General features: G+C 38.4%; 1 protein-coding gene across 5 annotated transcripts in view; it reads right to left on the reverse strand.

Annotated features, from left to right (window-relative positions):
• Positions 1–18,547, reverse strand: part of STXBP4 (syntaxin binding protein 4) — a 113,892-nt gene that overhangs the window by 60,886 nt on the left and 34,459 nt on the right. For all 5 annotated transcript variants that reach the window (XM_067547425.1, XM_067547424.1, XM_067547426.1 and 2 more), the window contains 5 exons: positions 16,717–16,811; positions 12,913–13,009; positions 10,653–10,765; positions 9,729–9,818; positions 4,926–4,991 (listed from right to left, as the gene is read on the reverse strand). In XM_067547425.1, coding sequence (XP_067403526.1) covers positions 4,926–4,991; positions 9,729–9,818; positions 10,653–10,765; positions 12,913–13,009; positions 16,717–16,811 — 461 coding nt within the window. The remainder of the gene's footprint in view (positions 1–4,925; positions 4,992–9,728; positions 9,819–10,652; positions 10,766–12,912; positions 13,010–16,716; positions 16,812–18,547) is intronic.

Consider the following 18,547-nt stretch of genomic DNA (forward strand, 5'->3'; position numbering starts at 1 on the left):
CCCACTTCCAATCCTTAACGGCTGTGCAGTGTTGCTGTGCACTATTAATCAGCTACTATACTTCCCACCACAGTAATGAGTAAATGGATCCAATATATTATACAGGGTTTGAGCTCTATTTCCGCTGAACTAAGTGAAAGTTTTGTTATTGATTTCTATGAGAATCTTAATCTGTGGATCAGTCTGCAAAGTCAGCAAGAGCTGGGATCTAATTTCCAAATGTGCCTTGGAAAATCTCCTCCCACAGAAATACGTATCAAATATATATACATGTGCATCATCACAGGCAATCTGGGTATGTTCTTTATGATAAATGGCCAGTTCAACTAAACACTGATCGCATCGATGATTTAAGACAACAACATTTCTCTGAACAGCAGGGTTTCCATCGTTTAATTACTGCTGTTTGATCTTGTTGACTGAAAGACTTTGGAGGGCATAACAGACCAAAAGATCAAGGAAAAAGCTGCCAAGTTTCATGGATTTTCTGTGTGGCAGAAGGTTCCATTTTTAGAAGTCCCTAAATATATACATAACTAATATGACAAGAACTGTTTAATAGATAGGGATTGTTCTTTAGCTGTTTTTGATAAAAGGAAAGGATACCACACCAAATGCTTAATGAGCATTCAAGTTGTGACTTTTTCTTTTAAAGATAAGTAGGTTTAATTATAATGCTGAAATACCTTCCTTTATTATCCCTTTGTAACTACATATTGCAGGAGTCTCATGCTGAAGTGGTAATACCCAATAGATGTGGCTATACTATGCAGCACTTATGTCTTCACTGCAAAAAAAATGTGTTTCTTGATGTAAAATCCAAGTGAAGACAAGGCATTGTAGGTTTACTTCAATGTAGCTAGTCAAGGTGAAAACCAGATGAAGGGTAGAGGGTTGACCTTGATTAACTACATCAAGATACAAACCACCTATATCCAGTGGTTCCAACAGGATTTTACATTGAAATAGCTATCTTGTGGCAGGTATCTCAATGTAAAACGTACACCATTTTCACCCAGTGAAGACACAGCCATAGAGTTCTAGAGAGGAGGCTTAGTTTTCAATCTTCAATGCTTAAATCTGGCATTCAAATTTAAGATTTCAGTATTCAAACTGTTATTTAGGGCCTGTCCAGGCCTCAAAGATACTGAAAACCTCTTATGACGTTCTGAGCATCCTCAATGCACAATACCTCATAAGGGCCTTGATTCAGCAAAGCACTCAACCACATGCTTAAGTTCATCTCTATTCAGCAAAGCACTTGAACATATGCTTAAAGTTAAGCATGCACTAAGTGCTTTGCTGCTTTAGGGTCAGGAAGCACTCTGCACCTTGTAGGATCAGACATTAAGCATCCCAAACACATCTTTGGATGCCTAAGCATCAATTTGGGTGCTCAAGTAGGAAGCCCACATCTGAAAGTTGGGCAGAGCATCAACCAGAACTGTGAGCTGCCTGGCTTTTTACAGTTTGGGTCTCAGTGACTCTAAAACAATGAATCTCAATATTAATTGAAATGCAGATGTGTGTGTTTGCTTAGAATACATATTATGGACATAAAATAATAAAAAGTACACTCAAAATATAAACAGAAGTAAATATTTTTGTAAGAAATCTACTCAAAACTCCCAAATAATAGCCTCAAAATAAAATATGTTGAAACTTTCCTTGATTTAATTATTGCTCTTTGATTTCACTGGCTGTGTCCTTTTCAGTAGCCATTACTTAAAGTATAGCTGGGAAAACGCTATTGTTCAGTCCCAGAGGCCTGAACTTTTCACTGCAAAACAGATCTTAAAAATTACACGATGACAATGCTGACAGAGAAATAAATACTTGAGGGCCTCATGGTGGTAGCAATGGGCATTGCTGCCACTAAAAATACCAAGCACGTGAATTTCTGTAGCTCATGTGTCTACAATGCCTTAATTTAATAATGATTGTCATGTACAGTATAGCAACATAGCAATACCGGAAAGAATAATTAGATTCTAATTGGGTACTGAAGGGTAGTAATAAAAAAGAAATCTAACAAGTCAAAGAAGTATAAATCTAATCTGAAAATAAGAACAGTAGAGAAATGTTTAAACCCCTCATTTGGATTTTGGAACAGAAGACGTGCTGTGGTGAAAGGCATGATAGAAACCTACAAGCAGCATCCAAAGTAATAGCAGCAGGAAGGACAAAGAAGCTTGAAAGAAGAGAAAGACCAGTACCAAGGTTGTGTGGAAAAGTAGAAATAGGGGGAAAGTAGTAGTTTGGTTTGGTTCTTTTAAAAATATTCATGTCTAAAAATGTACCTATTTTGAAATTGTACAGCTCTCAAAATTCTGAGTGTTCTAGTTATACTAAACAAACTGCTCCAAATGTTCTTAGTGTGTGGCAAGGGATCAATAGGACCAGGTCAAATTCAAGCTCCTTGTCCTCACCTTCAGTACTGCATGATTCTACTCTCCCCACACCGCTGTCCACCAGCCCCAGGGATTCCTACTGCCATGTTGTTCGACTTGCTCAGTGTTAGCGTATGTCTACACTGCAGATGAAGCCAAGTAGAGCTGTGAGCAAGCCTTCCAGACTGCACCGAGAGACTCGCACTAGAGGCACTCAAGCTAGCACTACTGAGCCTTGAGCTAGTGTGCTACAAATAGCAATGTGGATATAGCAGCTCAGGATCTCAAGCCTCGTGGGTCAGATGGGCTTGAGAGCCTGAATTTCTGCCTGAGCCAAAACATCCACATTGCTAATTTTAGTGTGCTAGCTTGAGCCCTGCTAGTGCGAGTCTGTCTACTTGACCTGGGAGACTCGCTCGCAGATGCCCTTAGATGCTACGATGGTAAGGATGTTAGTGGCAAGTCCACAGTGGAGCTTTCACTGGGGCTAACACAAGTGCTGCAGTAACAGAAAGAGATTTCCCTAACACAGAAATATAGGTAAGGTCCAGGAGTCAGAACTCCTAACTGGTAACACAGGTACTAGAAATCCTAAAAAATGGTATCACCTGAATTCACTGGAATGTACTTAAATAACTATGACCTAGCCACGACCTCCACACTCATCCTTCCCCTACACATCAGTGCTCACGTCAGCGTGCGTGCAGAGTTTTGCTCACGCTGTTCAGCAATGTACACGTCTTTGCATTGAGTGCTAAGCCCAAGCACTTCAGATCACAACACTTCTTTCAGCTGCGCTCAGCCAGTGACAGAATGGACCCCTTCATCTCTTCCTTCCACTATCAGCTTTTCTCCCTCTACTTGGCTACCAAGGCCTCCTCATTCTTTTCTTATCATCTCCCTTCTGAAACATTGGGTCTTTCCAGGAATCTTTCCTACCTTGTTCTCCTCCCATCTCCCCTCTGCATCCTCCCTCGACTGGACTTTGTGCAATGTCTTATTTTTGTATGCCTTTCGGGTAGAGATCTTCTTACACTTTGAGCACGATGCTGCTCTTCACTATGGCCCCTTTATGCGTACATAGCTATGAGTTGTCCCTCACCTTTACACTCTGGTGCAGCAGCACGGCGGGAGTGAGAGTGGCCAGAGCACTATGAACGCTAGATATTCTGGCCTGTAGAGCAGTCCACAGGCAGTCATGAAAGGTTATTCTAACTTGCTGCAGGTTCTGTATGGCCCAGCATCTGGGAGGAACAAAGATGGTATAAAGCTACATCTATCCGCTCCCTGCCTCAGAATTATCGTCTCTCCTCAACCTCCCAAAAGAAATTATAGAATATAATCCTGTGGTCGTAAAGTTTCACATAAATTCATGATAGTATTGTCTATAAATGATGTGAACAAGATACAAAAATTGTAATGCAATTCTCCATCGGAATAATTGTTTTATGGACCGACGTGACTTTAAAACATAATTTATTTTAAGACGAATGAAAAGACTAAATCCATTAAGAAATACTCTTTTCCCCCTCCACATAATAATACACGAAATTAAAAGCAGAGGTATGATGGCAGAGCGAGAAATATTTACATTCATTTTATCTGATTCAAAAGCTACCCAAACACACACACTTCCTTTTTTTTTTGCTAAATGTCAAGTAAATCATTTTCTAATGTGTACATTATTGCATACTTAAGTACAGTTAAAAAACTTGTAGTAGGTAAACATGATTAAGATTTTTATTTGTACAGTATTAGCAAGAAAGGATAAGATCACTTGAAGAAAGGTTATATTAAGAAGTCTGAAAGACAGCACCTTTTAAGCCAATTTATCCATCTAGGCTTCTGAGTCATATATTTGTATTTTAATGAAAACTTTGTCATTATTGCTAGCACTGAAGAGTCAATACAGCTATGGAGAGGGTTCTTTTTGGCTTTGCTCATCGTAAAAAGCAAAATTGTAAGCTATGTTCTCATTGCAGAATACTTATTTCTACTAACAATGGACTACACGACTCAGAAAGAACACAGCTGGATTTTCATAACCCAGGTTGAATATTTAGCACTTGCAGTTAGAGATTATTTTATAACTTGAGCAAACTGAACAAATCTCACATAAATCACACAGCGGGAATTAATGTGGAATTTACCAGTGGAATTTTTACTGCACTTTAAATTACATTTTTACCACATTCACCAAAGCTCATGAAAAAGCAGACAGAAAACACAAAGAGCGATGTGTGACACTCTGCTCAATCACTATTGAGATAATATGAGATATGTTGTGAACATTTGCCCCAGTATCTCTCATTTGCTCAGGCAAAAATATTTCCGTGTACAGGGTCTGATTCGTCACTCAATCATATCAGCTTTATGTTAGTGTAATTCCAGTGAAGTGAGTAGCAGAGGGGAAAATTAATTCCATAAAGTGCACAAAGAATTCCACCATCTCCCTAACCCCGCCAAAAAAAAAAAGAGAAGCCTTTTACTTTAAAAAACCATTCAGAATCACATTAAAAAACCACTACAACATACTTGTTTGACAGTTTGTAGCTCCTCTCTTAACTGTTTTTGTAGATCTACAGATTCAGACAATTCTTCCTGTTAATAGAAACAGAAACAGTGACTTAGTTACGCAGCAGTTTCCAATGCTCTATTTACTGTTGGGCTGAAAGACTGTAGTAGAGTGTCAAGAAATCTAACTCTATCAGAATTACAGGGACCTAAACCTGCATCACACAGACTACTTAACATTCATCATCCCATTTATCAACTGCTTACTCCAGTACTGCGGGATCTTTAACCACAATGAAAGAATAGTTACTTACCTGTAACTGTTGTTCTTCGAGATGTGTTGCTCATGTCCATTCCCAAATTAGGGGTGTGTGTGTGTGCGCGTGCGCGCCACATATATTGATGCTGGACAACGTTTTCCACTAGTAGTACCAGTAGGAGTCAACACTAGCGCCCCCTGCAGCAGCACGCGCATGCGCCCACATATAGGCGCCATTGGCTCCCCCTCCCTCTCAGTTCCTTCTTGCTGGAACTCCAACTGAGGGTAGGAGTGCGGGTATGGAATGGACATGAGCAACACATCTCGAAGAACAACAGTTACAAAGTAAGTAACTGTTTTTCTTTTCCGAGTGCTTGCTCATGTCCATTCCCAATTTAGGTGACTCACCAGCAGGGTTTCCGGAGGCGGGCAGAAGTTCATGGATGTGACACTTGAAGCACCGCTCTACCGAAACCAGCATCGTCCCAAGCTTGCTGCATCAAGGCTATGGGATGCGAAGGTATGTACCGATGACCAGGTAGCTGCACTGCAGATGTCCTGGATGGGGACATGCGCTTGGAAGGCCACAGATGACGCCTGCGCTCTTGTTGAGTGGGCTGTCAAGGACACTGGAGATGCAACTCCAGCCTGCTCATAACAGGGTCGGATGCAGGCTGTGATCCACTTTGAAATATGTTGCGAGGAAACTGGTAGACCCTTCATCCAGTCCACAACCGCCACAAAGAGCTGTGTAGAACGACAGAAGGGCTTAGTTCTGTTGATGTAAAATGCCAGGGCCCTTCTCACATCGAGAGAGTGCAGGCACCTCTCCTCACTGGAGCTGTGCGGTTTGGGGCAGAAAACAGGTAAGAAAAACTCCTGATTCAGGTGAAAATGGGAGACCAGCTAAGGCAAAAAAGCTGGGTGCAGGCATAGTTGGACCGTGTCTTTATAAAACACCGGATAGGGTGGTTCTGATGTTAATGCCCTAATCTCGACACTCGCCTGGCGGACATGATAGCGACAAGGAAGGTGACCTTCCAGGAGAGGTACATGAAGGAGCATGAGGCCATGGGTTCGAAAGGTGGTCTGGCGAGCCTGGATAGGACCAAGTTCAAATCCCACCACGGAGAAGGGTCTCTTATCAGTGGGAAAAGCCTTTCCAGTCCTTTAAGAGACCTAGTAATCATTTCATGTGAAAAGACTGTTCTACCTTCCACCAAAGGGTGGAAAGCAGATATGGCCGCCACATGGACCTTGATTGACGAGGAGGCCAATCCCTCTTGTTTCGGGTGGAGCAGATACCTCAAGATTGTTGGGATCGATGCCTCTGTCGGGGACATGCTGCATTTGGTCGCTCGGCAGGTGAAGCGATTCCACTTAGTCCTACAGGCCGATCTGGTCAATGGCTTCCTGCTTTCTAGGAGCATGTGCTGAACTTGGGTTGAACCGACCTGCTCCTCCTGGCTCAGCCATGGAGCATCCAAGCTGTCAAATGGAGGGAGGCCAGTTCCAGGTGGAGCAGGTGATGTTGATTTTGGACAGGAGGTGCGGGCGCAGCGGCGGGGTCCAATGCCTGGGTCCCGCTAGCTCTACAAGCACAATGAACCAGTGTTGTCAGGGCCATGCCGGCACTACAAGGATGACCCATGTGTGGTCTCTCTTCACTTTCAGGAGAACTTTGTGGATCAATGGTATCGGCAGAAAGGCATATAGGAGGCTCCCCAACCAGGAGAGGAGAAAGGTGTTGGTGATGGAGCCTGAACTGAGGCCCTGACAGGAACAGAAGTGACGGCGCTTCCTGTTGGCCCTGATGGGATTCTAACAACTAACAAACTAGATCTAACTGTAACCGAACAAATAACTATATACACTAAAACAATGAATAAACCACTAGGTTTAATGAAGAAAACTTGCGAAGGCAAGAGATGTTCCAGCACTGTCACTGGCGGCAAGAAGGAACTGAGAGGGAGGAGGAGCCAGTGGTGGCTATATGTGGACGCATGTGCGCACCACTGCAGGGGATGCTAGAGCTGGCTTATATGGGTACCACTAGGGGAAAAAGTTTTCCAGCATTGGTGCATGTGGCGTGCACGCACACCTAAACCGGGAATGGACATGAGCAAGCACTCGAAGACGAACCTGGGGCATTGAGCAAAGATTAAATTAACTACCAATTTAGTTGGGGTAAGGGCCATCATTACAGTCTACAAATATTTGACAGGAGAGGGATTATTAGTGCAACAAAAGACAGTGAGACACTAAGAATAAGCAAGATTTTTTTTTTTTTGGTAAAGAAAAAGTAGAATGTATGCTGAATATCTGGGATACTGCAACTTGCTGAGTGCCTTCAATACAGAAGTTAGTGGGCAGTTAAAAGGACTCAGAACTTTGTAAAATGGTATCCTAAATGACCCAATACTATAATTCTCTGATTTCTGTGAATCTGTAACTATCTGAATATTTTCTTTTAAGTATATCTTAATCAGAAGTTTTCAGCAATAGCCAATAAGTGTAACTAAATTGAAAAAATTACAAAGATTGAAACAAGTTAGACATACTAATTAAAATATCACGGTATTAGTATACAGTGGAGGCAATAACTCCTCTGATCTCAGGCATTTATTGTAGAAGTCCAGGGAACACTTTATGTCTAATGTTCTAAAAGGGACATCAGCAGTATGTTGCCTTATTATTGAGCAAATTAAGACTAATTACTGTCAGTCATTCAGGAATATCAATTATACTACTATATTGGCTGGGAAATACTGAAATTTGAATTACAGAGGGGGAAACAGTATGCCAATAAAAGTTCACAGTATGCCTATAATAAGAAACATAATTTAGGCAGATTTTTTTAATGCTGATATAAGATTAGAAATGTGAATATCTTAAGTATTGCTAAAATGCTTATTTCCTTAGTATCTAGGAAATAAGAAGATCCATTGATGAAACTGGATTAAAAGAGAAATGTATTTCTCCAACAGACTGGGTATTTTAAATTTAATTTAATTTATTTATTTAGATTTTGGTCTAAAATAAACTCTGCACAAAGAAACAAGAATCCAAAGCTCTAGGTGCCCTTGACATACATTTAAAAGAGATAATAGAAATAGCAAAACAAAAATTGATCAAAGCACCAGCACTTTTATTTCCAGTTAATCCATATGATTAAATGATCACCACATATTTTTTAAAAAGAGACGATGACATCCCAGACAGGTATTTCTTTTTTAGACTAGTTAAATGGGAAGAAGAACAAACTCCAGATGTGACCAAATAAGTATAAGATTTTGCTCTAGATACTAGATATATTTTCTTAACGTGCCATCTTGCTATCACAAAAGCCTTTTAAGAGAACAACGTGGTTGAGGTTAAACACAAGAATTGAGAGAGAACGGAACAAACAAATGGCTTTAAGATGAATTTATCAATGTAATGAATTTATTCTATGGTATGTATGTGTGGAAGACAAGTGAGAGTGACATGACAGTTAAAGAAATTTCAAGATCTGCACGCTATAAAGGCTTAGTTGGTAAGGTGCTGGGAGATTTCTGCAAGGTACTAAGAATCCTCATCTCCCATCCCAAGAGGGCCTTAGTATCATTCAGTATCAAATGCTAGTTTAGTTTTGGGGAACTGATTAAGAGTAGCACCCGATACCTGCTGGTTTTAGGAGGAAAGCTGGTAATGCTATCACATGCCCTGATTCAGAAAAGCTCTGAAGCACATGCTTAACTTTAAGTACATACTTAAATCTCACTGACTTCAATGGAAGTTAAGCACATGCTTATATGCTGGCATGAATAGGAATGATTTCCTGAACTGAACCTGAATGATTTATCATCCCTAAGGATGAGATTAGGTCACAGAGATCACAGAATCATGGATTCCATGATTTTCAGAGAATTCTGTAATATTTTCTGCTGCCAGAGCTGTCAGCCAGCTGGTGGGGCACCCGGAGCTTTCAGCTACCGTGGGCGGCAGGGGGTCCCCATAGCTCTGAGCTGCTGCAGGTGGCTGGGGAGATCCAGAGCTACCAGCCCCCATGGGCATAAGGGGGGACAGAGCTTCCAGCCGCCAGCCCTACAGGTTAGGTTAGGGTTAAGATATATTGGCAAGTGATGGTGGGGGGAGGTTTCCACTACTACTGTCTCTCTGCTGTGATTGTTTTGAGGATAGATGACTTTAAGTCTCTGATTCTGCCAATCTGGCATCTTTCAAAAGTACTAAAAGGTGATCAGATATTAAGGTGATTGGGGCCATATAAATTCCTAAATAGATCAGTTAAATCATATACACACAATGTACCTTTATGAAATGTCTAGAGTCTAATTTCCCCTAACAGTCATAAACTAGTAGAGTTAACTAGAAAAAGCACAGGCATTCAGTATAGGGAAAAAGGTAAATTCAAACACACTGTACACATATGCTCTTCAGATATCACTAAATACTATCCTCTCTTTTATCAATACTTTTTATGCTATACACATACATTTCAAATTCAGGTTAAATACTATATTTCCTTAAATGGATTTTTTTAAGTGGTCAAAATTAAATATTACCTTCAATTTACTTATTTCTATTAAAGTTTCATTTCTTTCTCTTTTAAGTCTTTCCACATCATCCATTTCTAAAGAATCACAGGATACAAGCTGCATGTATTAAAATATGAAAGAAAAAAGGGGAAAGTTAATAGAAACTAATATTAGGTTAAATTCATTTATCAAAATGCTTTATCTCTTTAACAAAAGAGTCTTGTTAAAAGAAAGTAGAACGGATTAAGAAGTTTTTAGCCACAAAAATTAATGAAAATGCAATTTGTTTCTCCAAAATATTGTAGGTTTTCATCAACTAAAAATGAACCAAAAAAGAAAAAAAAAAAAAAAGTTTAAACTCAAAATATTTTAACTGACATTTTCTGACCAGCTCTAGTCACAGGTTTTTCTGCAATGAAAAAATAATTGTGTTTGCTAAAATGGATTAACAAAAATTATCCACAAAATTTTCTGAGAAAACAGTACCAATAAATCTGACTACCTTCCTTCCTATTTTATCTTAGATAAAGGAATAAATTACATTCAGTATTTCTATCCCAACAGGGTTCTATTTTGGCCTTCATTCTTAAAAATTACCTCTAAAATAAAGTGATTTCCAAGTGCAACAGAGGTCCAAATCACTGTGCCAAATAATCGTTTGTTACTCACACAGCTTGAAGCAACCAGCAGTCCCTTTAAGGAACTTCAATAGAACACTTAACCACTCAGACCAATTCACAACATATTTATGTGAATTGCTTCCTCCAAACAAGGTTGTTTTAGCAAGGATTTTTAAAGGCTTCTTAGGAACTAGGTTACTTTAAAGAAAACCATGATATAAAGCTGTTTCAAAACTTTGTCCAAGAATTGGAATAATCTTAAGTAAATCAACCTTTGTTAACATATTCTTCACAATAGATAAATGCTACTGAGCTCCATCAGATACTTTACCTGTGAATCTAATAAACTGGCAATTTCACTGGCACCAAATGTTATAGGTCTTTGGCCACCACCTGCTTCCTCCAACTGCAAACAGAACAGATTTCTTGCAACCTGAACAAAATCTAAAACAGAGTTTAATTACTGTAGTCTGTGTCATAAATTTTATGAGTCAAAGTTTGTTTTCTCCTAGTTTACAACTGCATGCAACTACTTTTTAAAATGAATGCAGTGCTTGTGTACGGTGCTGGTCTGACAAAATAATGGAGTGGCAGTAGCTTCTCCAAATTCAATGCTAAGCTCCCATTTAAGGCTGATTTTCAACTCCTCGATTAACTTCCTGAAAGATAAAACAATCTACCTGCAATTTTGTCTGCAGCATCTCATCTCAGCCCAGAGTTCATTTGAGAAAGTTTGGCCAAAAGTAAAAAATCATAAAAATGAGTTTTTAAAACTTATGCTCAGGTCTTGGTATGTGACTGAACTGTACATAACTTGCACTATGTGGGGAAGGGGAAAAAATGTGATGTAAACCACACCCTTGCTGTAGAGATGGTTTATGCTTGGAAGGTCCCTGGCGTAAATTAGAGCAGTCTATACTAGAATTATACCAGCAAAGGATCCCCTTTGCAGTACACTGATCCTTCGAGGGCCAGCTTTCCTGTCTCTACAGGAAAAGGGGAAAGTTTTGTGTCACTCAGCTTTACCTTTTCCTATGTAAGCGTCTAAACACCGATGGGGTAGTGTGCACATTCTGTGGCTTTTTTTGGGGAGTGGGGTGGGGGGGGGGCCAGCGGCCTGCCTAGGATGGAGTCACTACAGACTCAATGAACTTTGTCTGAACTACCAGTTTAGCTAGAATGAAAAACGAAGTTCACTACTGCAATGGCTACTGGAGGCTAGAGGGACATAGTTCAGTTCTATCCAAACCATACCACCAACCGAGATGACACCATATAACTTCCAAGGATTTGGGAACATACAGGAAGTCAAAGAAAAGCCACATGAGACTGGTGTGTCAAACACAGAATTTGTATGGTTTTTGGATGGCTGAGGAGGGGAATAAACTTTCACTATAGAGAAAAATTCAGCACAAAAACATCTTTTTTCATTAATCTAGTAAAAAACATGAATTTTCACCAGTTTCACCATAACAAATACCAAGCCTCTCACAGTGAGTGACTGATACTGTCAATTTGATGAGCTCACCCACCTCTGCCAGAATTAGCTGTGGTCAGAAGCTACATCATGTTGTGCTTTGAATAGGGCAGAGGGAGGTCTCCATGTGGAGTCCATAGAAGCCTTTGGCCCTATTGCTCTCAGTTCTTATAGGCTAAACAAAACAGGCAGGGTAAATACTCGGACAACTTCAGGGCTATTTAGTTGCTGTAGGAAGTGATATTAATTATAGGTGACACCGTTCTCTCCAAATCTTAACTGGAAAAATGCACCAGCCATGAGGAAGCCAGGAGCTTGCTAATATTTTCTCAGCTTTTGTTTTAATTTCAGTCCCATGGATTGGACAAATATTAAATAAATAAGATACTAAAATGATACAATTCAGTTTCAGAGATCAAGAATTAGAAAGAAACTAATATTGCTCTGGTTATTCACGAGGTCATTTTATAGAACAACTGGATGATAACACATAATTCCTTTGATTTATTATGCAATTAAAAATATAGAAATGTATACCTATATTTTTAATTACTGATTTGAAGCCCATTTTAATATTTAAGAGAAATTTAAGGAAGAAAAATGGTTAACTTCTAAGGTTTGTGATGCCTAAATTAACAATAGCTAAACTAACAGTGTATGCTTCAATCTCATGACTAGTTCTTAGGAAACTATCATACAAGAAATATTGTTTAGAATTAAGTAGATTGCAAAAATGAATTTGCTATAAAACAGATACGTTGTGTTTTTATTTTTGAAAGAAAGCAGTGGTTTCTTAAAGACTAAAACCATTTTTATTTTAAAAAACCTCAGACTTTACTATAAGTAAGAGAAAAATGCACTTAAGGGCTAGTGAGATCAGACTGCTCTTCATAAAGGAAAAATCTGATTTCCATTACAGCAGGCTAGTTCCAGAATTGCAAGTTTATTGTTAAATAGTGGAATCACAATCTCACCTCACCATGGAGAATTGTTTTTCATTATAATAGTAACTCACATTGATGGGAAGGTTTTATAACTGAAAATAAATAAAAAGGTATATAAGCTCTCTGTTTCTATGTTACATTCTTTTCTAGGGCACTCTACAAATGGTTACCTCCAAAAGATACTGTCCCCTTAGAATCTTTCTGTAGTTGGTGCCTCAGGACTTGCTGCTGTTCGTCTGTGGGCTGAATCCCAAGATAATTCAGTGCCTAGAAGACAAAGAGTTGTTTAAAAAAATAAAAATGGGGATTAAAGCGCTCTGCCTCCAGTGGGGAAATATGCCTTTTCGTTATAGCTCTGCTTTACTAACAAGATCTGTCTTGTGTGGTGACTATTTCTTAAACCTTTTCAAACATAGATAAATAAGAAAGATGACAGAATGGGCTCTGGTGACTCCCCAGGGTAGCTGTCTTTATTCATATGTACTACTTGTGGTTTGGTACAATTTTTCCATGGCCATCATATTTTGGTCTGAAAACATTAAGGCTGGAACTATCACCATGTTTATATTATTCTCATCGCCATAGTATCTGAATGTTGGTTTATCAGAAGCTACCTGAGGCTGAAGAAACTAACTATACTAGGCTAAGAAGGAAAATGGGCATCAGCTGCCATACTTATGTCCATGCTTCCATATAAAACCCCTATTTTGACTCACTTGGACCTTCAACACAAACAATTCTTTCATATCAAGTTTCAGCATCTGCTTTCACTCTCAGATTTATTTATTTATTTTTGTCAAGTTAAATTATATTTGGTGCTAGTGTTTTTGAGTCAGGGAATTATTAGTTTGTGTACCTCAAATCGCTTTCATAAAACTCAGTTAAAAAAAAAAGAAGTAAACACAGCACACATTACACAGGGTACAAGATAATGTTATATATAACTGGAAATGGTTTCTTTGTAGTGCTAATGGAAGCAGAGAGGACAAAACATAATGTAGTGGTAAAGTGTATATTTATATGCAAACTGCATATAAATACAATTATTTGCAAAAACCAACCATTCAATGGCATGCAAACAGTGTACAAATGCTGCATTAAAAATAATAAAGTCTGAAATAAAGAACCAAATGTTAACATGAATGAAGTTATATGCAGAAGTAGTTAACTGAACCTAAAAGACATACTGGTTTCAAAATATGAAAATGAGTGACTATTTTTTTAAGGTAGAAATATAATCAAAGTTAAATCTCTTGATTGTACTGAAGCTTGGACTTCTAAATGAATGAATGAAAAAATGTCATATTCTAAAGACATTTCTTCATAAATTTTGCATATTGCACACAAAGATGATCATCATAATTAAATGGACAGCCCAATGCTCATACCTATTTTTCTTTAAATGTTATTAAAATGGCCGAGGTAAAGTAAATACCAAAGAAATAGCTTCTGGATCCAGAACAAGATAGTAACTTATGTCAATGGCAAAATGCTCAAGAAAAAAACCTCCCGGTTAAAACCTAGTCCAACAAAACACTCAAGAACATGCATACTTTAAACATGCGAGCAGTCCTGCTGCATACAAAATGACTTCCTGTGCTCAAAGTCAAGTATGCACTTAAGTGCCTTGGTTGGACTGGGGACCAATGTGGAACTTTCAAATGACAGCATACCCTGCTATTCTTTGCAGACTACCTGCCTTAGGACTGTCTCAGCCTTCCCTCTCTCAGGACAGCTCAATTTTTAAATGCCCCACCAACTCTGTGTTTGCCTGGGTTCAATTTCTATATTGCTTGATAGTTTTTTTGTTTCAGAGCCGATTAATAAAGTCTTCCTTTTGCCTCATACTGTTTTTCCCAGTTGACCTAAGTAGGGCAATACTTCAGTGACGGCTGCTTCCTTGTTTGGATAGTTAGACCATTCCGTCTCAATGGCTTGTAATCCCTTGTCTGCTTGCTGTGTCTCCTTATAAATGAGGGTGTTAAAACCATCTGAAACTCCTCTAGTAGTGGAAGTCTATCACACCATTTTAGCAAACCATCTAATTTGGGGAATATAATCAGATTTTGGGTGTCAGGTCAATAATCATTACAGAGTACCTCCACAATCATCACACATTCATTTCTCTAGAAGATTTTCATATATGGAGAGATAAGGGGGAAGAGGGATTAGGCTTTTTTAAATGGAAGTGAGACTAAAAGAGAGAAAATGGTTGGAATAAGCAAGCCTCATGCATTTCATCTTTATAATCTGTTACCTTTCAATTTGATGCATAAATTACAAACTACCAACAGGCAAGCATAATTTATATGGGCAACATGCAAAAGTGGCTCTACACGTCAAAGGCCAAGGTACTAGATGACTAGGCAGGTGCTTAACTTTAAGCACATCAATGTGAGCTACTTATGTGCTTAAAATTGACCTATCTACTTCAGTGGGACCATTTAGGTGCTTAAAGTTAAATACCTGCAGAGGCTTTGCTGAACTGAGGCTTAAATCATTACAGTTTCCCTAAGCAAAGAGTGGAAGTTCCATCCCGAGGGCCATTTAAAACTAAACCAGATCAAAAACAAAAAAACAGAAGTGAAAAAATAGGGAACAATTCTTCTGTGGCAGGGACACGAACAAGAGGACCCAAGCGGTTTTTTCCCCATCTTTACTATCTATTGTTCTCTAGATGATTATAATGGGTTCCTGGATGACCTGAAGACAATTTTCACTGTATAGCTACACTTCCTGTAACTCACAATTAGATCCTCTTGCTCCAATGATTTCAGTATTATTTAAGGTAAAGTAATGCTAACACTGTAGACTCCCCTACTATAGTCTCTCCAATTATGGAATGCTGAAAGGGATAAACTGAACTTACAATGCAGTTTAACATTCTCAAATGAACTCAGTGAACAAATTATGAAACCATAATTAGAACATCTTGGTATTTTGAACACTGTTCCTTATCCTATACTCCTTTACTGACACTTGCTTCTTGATATCATCAAAACAAGAAACAAATCAAAATGTAGAAAAATAGGCCCATTTATTGTATTTCCTTCTGAAATATGCTGTCATGCAGGAAAGATAAATAAAAATGATAGATTAAATTATTGTATGCTGACAGTGCTAGGGAAAGTGAAAGAATCAATTTAAATATGTACTGCGTGTTTCAGCAAAAATGTATGGATCTGATTTTCCCTTCTACAGTGCTTCTGTGCATCTTATTTCCTTTAGCATCTCATCTCTCTCATCTGTTTCTAATTTTCCCACATGAATCTTCTACAGGATGTTACTTCTTTCTAGGGTCATTTTCTTTGGCTCCTTTCATCTTCTTTTACTCATTATAGCCCATCTACCTTTGTGGGTATCTCTATATTACTCTCCTTCAATTTTAGCTCCCTGCCTCTTTTTTAATGAAAAAAGTCTCATGTAGTATGGCTTTGTTTGCCTTTATTTTTTCTATTTATGAGCCATTGGCACTTTGCTCTTTCCTCTGTACCAAGCTTTTATTTCATATTACAAAACACTTGTTTATATTCTGAATGTTTTGCTATAATTTTGTGTGCCAGAGACTCCACCCCATTGGAGACTTTGCTATTGCTATCGATTTATGTGAGATGCACTCAGATACTACAGTGATGGGTGGCAGTATAAAACCCTCAGGACAGAAGGAAGGATGAATAGGAAGGAATGAAATTCCTTGTTTCAATATCCTCTTTCAAAACAATGTTGTGTGCTCTTAAGATGCCCAGCAAATAGTGCAGTTAAACATTAAATGGATTGACCCTAACAGCCATTTAGTTATCTTCCCAATAAGTAAAGTCAGATATGGATACCGAGCCTGAAAAAACGATACAATTGGGAAGTAATAATTTCTTTTTGACCTATTTATGCAGTAACCAAGCCAGACATTTTCTTTAGCTATTTTATACTCACTGATTATGGCAAAAAATAGAAAACAAACATTAAAAGCTATTTACCATCTCCAGTTTCTCTGCTCTGAGACGAACAGTGGGGTTCAGAGAAATCTTTCTTTCTTGAGGTCCATAATCATCAGTCCAGTTGGAAGCAACAGCTAAGAGGCAACAAATTGTATGTTAATTGGAAATTTAATTGGAACTTTTCCCTCTGAAGGATGTGTTCTGAAGTCCTGCTGTTCAAAATAATTCCAGCTAATCACCTGATGGCCAGAATGAACTCTAATGTTTATTATGACTTTTTTCTTAAATGCTAAAAGTTACATTACTAAAATAATCATTAAATAACCAGAAGAGGAAATACAGACATTGTTTAACCACTGTTAAACCATTTTATAATTATCCATCAAAATGGGAGGGAGGATTAACGAAAGTATGTAGCATGCAAAGTTCATTTCATAACAAAAACACATAGCTTATACTTGTGACACTATCTTCTTTCATGGACATACATGAAGAGTGCCTTTGGAAACAGGCAGGGAAAAACATTCATGAATTCACAAGAAAATCTTCAGAGATGTCACTCATTTTTTAACCTTTGCTGCAACAGTCAATTCCAAGTGTTTAACCTAAGGAACTGGTCGGTTTTACATATTCTCTGAGGAAATAGCAGGAGGCATTAGGTCAAGAGAAGGGATTATCTCTTGCCACCAAGGGGCGGAGCTGAATTAGGGATCTTGCCTGGAGCGAATCCCATCTGGCTTCTCCTCTTGCCTAATAGAAATGGGAAACTCCCTTTATCGAGGGCCTGTCCATCCACTGTGCCCCTCCTCTCTGATCTCTCCTTTCAGATAGGAGTGTAACAATTTTACAGAATTTAAACAACGCATTAATGCATTAGAAAGCAATTATTTAGTTTCCCTTACATGAAAATTATAAATGCTGGGAAAAAATGAGTCCAAAATTATAAGCAGCCAACACAAAAGATTTTACACCTACCACTACAGATTTCTTTTGCAGGGAAAACGACTGGGGAAAAATCAACTATAGCTTTCCCAGTGTGCTCGGGCTCTCTTAGTCTGCTAGAGAAACAACTCAGTAAACCAGAAAAATAGCAGGAGGCCCTTGAGGGCCTTTGACCACAGGCTATACGCACTGCAGAAAACTGGTAGCTTCATTTGGCTTTTAGATGCACTAATGTTTTATTAAAAATAGAACAAAAAAAATCCACTGGCTGAATTTTTGCACAGGGCCTGGTACAAAGCGGAACATGCTGTGGATAGACTAATCAATGTTAAATTATTACACTCCCTAATTTGGAAAGACATCCAAAACACTTCTTATTAAAAGGCTGAAATTCTGAGGAACACTCACATATTAACTATAGTCTTCTTAATTAGTTCTTAAATCCTATTTTATTATTTCATCAAGGAGGAGATTGAGATGCGCTCGAACAAAAACTTGCATCTGAAAATCTCAGTACTCTGCAGTTTAGGACCATCTCCAAAACACAGAATAGAAGAAACTACTTACAAAACAAAAATCAAAACAAAACTGGATTTCGTAATTCACAAATCATCTGTTTCCAAGCTCAAACTAATTTACATTCTCTATATGTGCACAGAATGTAAAACAAAACATATTTTTGGAAACCTGTAACAATAATAATGCTAGTATGCTACATTAAATTCTGAAGACAGCAGGAGTAAATCGGCATAGCTCCACTAAATGCAGTGTGTGGATACTAAGCTCACAAAACTACTGGATCATGGGTTTTATGCATTAATTCTTTCAAGCACATCTCAAACTTATGCTGATTTTTCTTAATCACAGCAATTTTTGAACCAAGAGCTATTTCTTTATCACACATTAGCCTTGAAGAAGAAGAGGTGTG

Source organism: Emydura macquarii, unplaced genomic scaffold (assembly GCF_026122565.2).
Source record: "Emydura macquarii macquarii isolate MOO-44397 ecotype Brisbane River unplaced genomic scaffold, CSIRO-AGI_Emac_v2 contig_1230, whole genome shotgun sequence".
Lineage (NCBI taxonomy): Eukaryota > Metazoa > Chordata > Testudines > Chelidae > Emydura > Emydura macquarii.